The sequence below is a fragment of the Mustelus asterias genome, chromosome 4, assembly GCF_964213995.1.
Source record: "Mustelus asterias chromosome 4, sMusAst1.hap1.1, whole genome shotgun sequence".
NCBI classification, from domain to species: Eukaryota; Metazoa; Chordata; class Chondrichthyes; order Carcharhiniformes; family Triakidae; genus Mustelus; species Mustelus asterias.
This window is the reverse complement of record NC_135804.1, coordinates 86371357-86378726: the sequence shown is the minus strand read 5'-3', so window position 1 is coordinate 86378726 and position 7370 is coordinate 86371357. Positions and strand designations below refer to the sequence as shown.

Below are 7370 nucleotides of genomic sequence, written 5' to 3'. Positions count from 1 at the left end.
ATGAAGGCACCAACTTGTAAGGACGCATGAAGATAATGACACCTTTATGCTCCAGTCTCCTTTACTGTGCTGCGACTAATCTTCACCCCAACCCTCTCCAGACGTTCATTATCCCCAAATACATACTTGGGGAATTTCACAGTAGCTTCATTGGAATGTAAGCCTTACTTGTGACGAATAAATAAACTTTACTTTTTTACTTTATGTAAATCAAAGCAATTAGCATTGATCCATACTAATTCATCCATCCTCTGCATTCCTCCTTTAAAATCTTCATTCTCTATTGTGTTTCCCAAATGCCACCTTGAGTTTCTCTCCAAAATATCTTCCCTCAGTCTTTGGGCTCATTAATTCTTACCATATGGTGATTTCAATTTCCATCCCAGCTCTCTTTGCCCTGACCATTTACTTGTATTTTTCACCATTCTCTTCCTAAAGTTTACAGAATACAACACAAATACTGCGTCCAGTGAGCAATTGGAACAGTCATATTTTTACCTCAGCACAGACACAAGCAAATGAATTAGAGTTCTCTGTGTTTTCTTAAACATTGAATTTTATTTCAATTGTGCTTCTTAAATTTATCCTCCAGCTTTTCATTCAACCGGAAACAAAAAACGGAAAATGCTGGAAAATCTCAGCAGGTCTGGCAGCATCTGTGGAGTGAGAAACAGAGTTTTGTGTCTGATGCGCGTTATCAAACACGAGGCTAGATGCTCGGGAAATAAAGGCTTTTATTTACTGTAATGAAGCAGCCAATAATTATATACACGATCCCAGACTGAGGAGTCCCAGCCAGAGCAGGGACCTTTATACCTCTCCCAGGAGACGGAGCCCGACTGGGATGTACCACAACACTACAGTACAAAGGTGTAACAACCCCACCCTAACCCCAACAGCAACAAGTAGCACAACCCAACAGTAACATATGTACATCCTTGTAGTACTGGCCAGACCCTGGCTCAGTACTATCCAGTGGGAACCAACGATGGTTCACCACAGTGTCCAATACGATTCTTCTGAACATTATTACAAATTTGCTGTCTACACCAGTTTTGAAAGTCACTTTTTCCCCTCTCTCAGTAGCCGAGGAAATATCACTTCTGTTGCCCTACGATAGAAGTTTAAGTTGATTTATTAATGTCACGATAGGCTTACTTAAATTAACATTGCGATGAAGTTACTGTGAAAATCCCCTATTGAACTATTCGAAGGTGCCTCCGGATGGCGCTGCGGCTGCTCAAACTGGGGTAAATACCTTTGGGCAGAAATACAATTCTCCCACCGCCGGGGGAACGCTATTGCTGCTGAAAGTGAGGTGGGTGCTTTTGGACACTTGAGATTGCAGTCCTCCCACCGCTTGAGCGTCGCTGTTGCTGCTCAAAGTTGGTGGGGGAGGGGAATGCGCCGGTGGAGACGGACACTGCGGTCCTCCCATCGCCAGGCGACACTTGTGACTTCTCAGAGTGGGATGGACGCCGTTGATTGGGGGGTGGAGGTCCTCCCACCGCCAGGTGGCACTGTGACTGCTCAGAGTGGGATGGGGCTGTTGATTTGGGGGTGGGTATGCGGTCCTCCCACCGCCAGGTGGCACTGCGACTGCTCAGAGTGGGATGGGGCTGTTGATTTGGGGGTGGGGGTGCGGTCCTCCCACCGCCAGGTGGCACTGCGACTGCTCAGAGTGAACTGGGTGCTGTTGATGGGGTTCGGGCGGGAATGTGGTCCTCCCACCGCCGGGGCTGCGCTGTGGCGTCGTCTCGTGTCCCGCCCCCAGTGCGGGTTGACGCAGCGGCAGGTGGGAGCGATGGCGGCTGTGGGGCCAACAGAGTTAGAGAAGGAGGCAGAGGCGGAGGCGGAGGCGACGTGCTCTCAGGCAGAGCCCGCCGAGTCCCGTAAGCTTTCCGACATCTTCGAGAGCGGTTGGAAGCTGCACGAGGAGGCGGAGAGCAGCAACGAGCCGTCCAACTCGGACACTTTCCAGCGCAAAGTGCGGCGCGGGGTGGAGCTGTTGGAGCAGGCCACCCGAATGGTGAACCAACTAGACCTCTTCAGGTAACCCGGACCTGAGACCAAGCAGCCTGCAATGTGGGAAATTGGGCTATTCAGGTTTATTTACCATAAATATCAAGTTTAAAGTTAATTTATTAGTGTCACAAATAGGCTTACATTGATACTACAGTGAAGTTACTGTGAAAATCACTAGTTGCCACACTCTGGTTCTTGTTTGGGTACACTGAGGGAGAATCTAACATGGTCAATGCTTCAGCACATCTTTTGGACTGAGAGGGGAAACCGGAACACCTGGAGGAAACCCACACAGACACGGGGAAAACCCACACAGACAGTGACCCATGCTGGGAATTGAATCCACGTCCCTGATGCTGTGATGCAACAGTGTTGTGCCACTGTGCTGCCCACCACTATCCCTGTTAAATGGTGTAATACTGTTCATCCTCCTTTATCCATTGGCCAAAGTAGGCAGCAATTCCACAGGTTATGATTGTCCGCTAGTAGCCTGGTAGTTCATTGTAGTGATGCAGATAGATAGGTGGACCTGGTTGTACGTTTTTCTCTTTTGAGAAGGTGGTGATTACCTGCCACTTACCAGCCTGGGTCCAGTGACTAGTCAGGTCCTGCTGCAAGTTGACATAGACTGCTTTATCATCAGGAGTTTATGAATGCAGCTAAACACTCCAATGATTAGTGATCATCCCCACTTCCAATCTTCTGCTTTCTGCTTTGAACCCGGATAGGTTTCATGACTTGATGGTGATCAAGGTTTGAAGAATGTACCAGACGTGATATTACAGATTGCAGCATATAAAATTGAGTGCATCATTGGTTTCAATTGGTGCTGCTGATCTGCCCTTAATTTGACCCACTTGGCACAGTTTCAATACATGAGGATGGAAAACTGAAATGAAAACAATTGCTGGAAACACTCAGCAAATTGAGCAGAATCTATGTAGAGCAAAACAGAGTTAATGTTTTTGGACTATGACCTTTCAAGAAACTTGACCAAAATTACATGGTGGTCACTTCCACCTGGACTATTACAGATTGACAAGTCTGTTACTGAAAGTTTAGTGAGAATGAAGTCAAGTAAATTTCTCTTTCACATTGTTTCTAGGATCCTCCCACATACCCCTCCCACTCCACACACCCTCCCTCCCACACAACCACTCCGATTTCATTCTAAGCCTTTGCTTCCATCAGATCTTGCTCTAAGTGATGTGCAGATTACTTATCCAGGGGATGGTGGGGTTAGGTAATAATTAGAAGATGCACTTATAGAATCCCTACAGTGCAGAAGGAGGCCATTCAGCCCATTGCGTCTGCATCGACTCTCTGACAGAGTATCTTGCCCAGGCCCTATCCCCGTAAACCCACACATTTACCATGGCTAATCCATCTAACCTACACATCGTGGAATACGAACTGGAAATTTAGCATGGTCAATCCACCTAACAGTATATCTTTGGAGTGTTGGAGGAGACCAGAGCACCCAGAGGAAACCCATGCAAACGTGGGGAGAATGTGCTAACTTTACACAGTCACCCGAGGCCGGAATCGAACTCAGGACCCTGGAGTTGTGATGCAGCGGTGCTAACTGTGCCACCCCTGCACTTGACACTGTCCGGCCTGAATCCACCAGATCTCATGGCCCAAAGTCAATGTTGAGGCTTCCTGGAGATTTAAATCATGCCCTCACATCTGATAGGTCTACTTTATCAGTGGAGCAAAATATGCTCAAGAATATTGGCTGTTGGGTATAATATTTTGAATGTAACTATGTCAGAGTACACCCCCCAACATGGGCATCATTCCTAGATTTTGGTAAGGAGAACTTTGCAGGGTTGACCAGTCTGAGATTGCCATAGTCTTATTCTGATATGCCTGGTTTATTGCCAGCAAATCCTTTGATTTTCTTGTAACAGTTTACTACTGGGTGGCATATGAGGCAATTTCAGAGGACTTTAAGAGTCAGCATACATATGGCAAATTGAAGCTCTTTACAATTTTAGTCACCCAGCATCAATTTTAAGAAATGTTATGGCCTGCGTTACAAAATTGCTTCAGTATATGACCTTGCTTAAAGGTCCTGCTGTCATGCAGTTCAATCAATGTATCCCCTGTGGTGCTGACGTAGCACCTCTGATGCAGTCCAAAAGCTTTAAAAATTTGATTTAAAGCTATGCCTTCCCTGATATTTGCAGGAGACACATTTGGGCCAGTGAGTGGAAAAGTACTTTGCAACTCTATACATCAAAGCTAAATCACTTGGCCTGCTACTGGTCGGAAATTAAGGAGGCATCTACCTCTGACAAGAACTCCGTTGATTAGCTAAAACTGTCCATTTGAATGACTCAAAACTGCTGGTGGTAACAGCATTGCCTCATTTAGTTTAGCAGTCGCAGTACCATGTGACAAATTTAAATGTGAAGCAAAGCTCCCTGAACTTGCCCTATCAATGTTCTTTAACCAAAATCTTAGAGGGTTAAGATTTTTTAGGTGCCTCCTCGTGCTTCCCCTCCCCCACCCTGACAATCTACCTTGGTAGCTTGAATGTAGTTGCAAGTTGAGTACTTATATGCTATCTAGGGTCTCAGTTGAGACAGCTAAAGCTCAATTCATGAGAGCTTGGGCTGGAATCATGCTCCTGAAATGAATGTGAATGGAGAATTCTATTCCACTATTTTACTGTTCACATTTTTGTTAATTAAGTTTGTGTAACCTGTTAGTGAAATAATTTCAGATGATACCCATTCAATTGTTCTACTTTGTAAATAACGATATTACTTAAATTCTTATAACACATCTCATACCTTATCAGCATCCCAAAGTACATTACAACCAATGAATGACTTTCCAAGTGTAGTTTCTTGATTTGTAGACAAGCTCAACAGTCAGTTTGTACTCAGCAAGGCCCCACAAACAGCGCTGAGGTAAATGAGCAGTTAAATAAAAGCAAAATTACTGCGGATACTGTAAATCTGAAACAAAGCAGCATTTTCTGTTTTATTTTAAAACGAACGGTTAAACTGTTTTGTACTGTAGACTCAATATTAAAATTGAGAGTTTTTTGCATAATACCTTTGTTTTTTTTGCTTTGCATTTATTACAGTCGAAATGAAGAGCTGGAAGAAATAGCCACTGCAGATGTTAAATATCTGTTGTTGCCTGTATTACTGGGAGCTCTCACAATGAAGCTAGGGAATTCTGCTAAACGACTGGAGCACGTACAGAAGGCCCAAGTCTATTTCATGGACTTCTTAAAGCGTTGCAAAGATTATAATATTATGACATTTGAAATCCCTCAGAAAGTGGAGAATAATGAAGAACATAACGAGGCAAGTGTCCCGAATAATCCTGGTGTCTGCAGTCAGTCAAGTTTACTCTCCATGGCAACTAAAAGACAGGCTAAAATTGAAAGGTACCAGTATTTCTTTCTGATCATTGGAATAACTTTGGACTAAATGAGTAACTGGTGGTCTTAAATCAAAATGTGTAGCAATGCTTTGAAAGGTTTTTTGTTTTTGTTATTAATTCCAACCAGGTATAATATGAAGAAAGAAACTGAAGCCCAATTGAAGGAGATTAAATCCATTGTCTGTAGCGGAAAGGCAGATGATGAGCAGACAAGAAAATTTTATCTACTGAATTTGCAGCGATGGATAAGTACAAGTCTAGAAGAGATTGAGAGTATAGAGCAAGAAATTCAAATTTTAAAAAGAATGGAGGGAACAAAACGGGTATGTGATGTATTTTAATCTCTTGCATATTGTGCACTTCAAAATTGAGGGAATGAAAAAAGGTGTAAAATAATTCCATTGAGCAGATTTGGGTCTCCTCAAATTTAAAATTTTAATTGTCACCACCATGACCTTACTCCTCCCTATCCCTGTAGCAACCTCCAGTTCAACAAGCCAACAAGATTCTGCTTTCTTCCGATTCTGCCCTCTTAGGCCATCCCCCATGTCCACCATTATCAACAGTATCTTCAGCTGCCTGGGCCCTAACCTTGTGCCTGCCTTGCTTCTTTCTTTGACCTTTCCTAATATCTCTATGTGGCTCAGTATCAGATTTTTGCTTGATTGTGCTTCTATGATGTGCCTTGGAATGTTTTGCTGATTTGAAAGTGCTATGTTAATAGTTGTTATATAGTATAAACTGGAATAATGACTCTCTGGATATATTTCATACACTTCCTGGCTTCCCTGTATTGGATCTGGGGTACCCCAAAGTTACACTAGGGAATCCCTCTTGGCCACAGTTGTCCAAAATTGATTATAATTGTCCAGATGTGCTAACTTGCCTTGGACAATGTGCTACACTGGGAAGTATCCAACAAAGCTTTTTAAATCTCAAACTTCAGATGGTTCTGCCAATGTTATGCTAAGAGTTACTCTGAAACAATTAGAAAAAATTCTTCTGACTTCAGCATAACAATTTTAAATGCCCAGAGTAGTCCCTGCACGGGACATCCCACCACACATCCTGACCCCGTAGGGGCCTCTGCCACCATCCCAGACTAAGCACCTCTTGACTCCCAACACGCACAAAATTCCTGACCACACTGACCTTGCTGGAACCCACCACTCCCAACCCCCCTCCCCACAACTTCAGTGTCCGAACTTTTCCAACCTGGGTCACTGAATATATTCAGGGCCGAGTTGAATTGATTTTTGATCAATGAGGGAATCAATTATGGGGATAGCATAGGCTCCTCTTTATGATCTTATGTTCCCAGTCTTTATATCTGCAGTGTATTTTTTGAAGTTGGAGAAAATAGATTAATTTCCAGGCTTAAACCTTTTTGGATACATCTATGAGCTTTCTTTCATAAAATGTGAACCAGACATTTAAAGCTATAAGTGCAAATTTTTGGATTTTGACAATTTCTTATTTTAATGTTATAAATTAGTATTGAAGTGAGCTTCAGTATTGAAAATGACTTTGGAATTGAGATTTGCTTTGTGGTATTTACTAAAATTCAGCCGACCTAAATATATTTAGTATGATTTTCTGCCCCTTTCAGCCCCAGGCTACTCGACCACAGAGACCTCCAATGCAACCTTTTATCCTTACTCAAGATGCAGTCCAAGCCAAGTAAGTGCTAAATAAAAGCTCTGTTGAAAATCTTACGCCTATAATAAATTCTGTGCTTGAAAATCTAGCTGTTTGATAAACAGCTCTTTTCTGTTTTGATTTTCCTTGTTTCCTGAAGCAATAGCATGTGGCATGATACCACAATACAAGTGTCCCTCCTTTACCTCAGCAAAGTAGCCATTCTTCATGATCAATTATCAGCTAATCATCAGGTTTGTTTGCAAGGAAACTATCAGAATCAAACTTAATCCTGTTTTCAC

At 43.0% G+C, this 7370-nt stretch overlaps 1 protein-coding gene across 3 annotated transcripts in view; it reads left to right on the top strand.

The window, feature by feature from the left end:
* Positions 1-1757: 1757 nt before the first annotated feature.
* igbp1 (immunoglobulin (CD79A) binding protein 1) overlaps positions 1758-7370 on the top strand; it is a 27228-nt gene continuing 21615 nt past the window's right edge. For 2 of the 3 annotated variants that reach the window (XM_078211332.1, XM_078211333.1), the window contains exons 1-4: positions 1765-2052; positions 5126-5434; positions 5558-5753; positions 7040-7110. In XM_078211332.1, coding sequence (XP_078067458.1) covers positions 1805-2052; positions 5126-5434; positions 5558-5753; positions 7040-7110 — 824 coding nt within the window. In that variant the 5' untranslated portion in view covers positions 1765-1804. Of the gene's footprint in view, positions 2053-5125; positions 5435-5557; positions 5754-7039; positions 7111-7370 lie in introns of all 3 variants that reach the window. The other variant, XM_078211334.1, reaches the window with a different exon arrangement.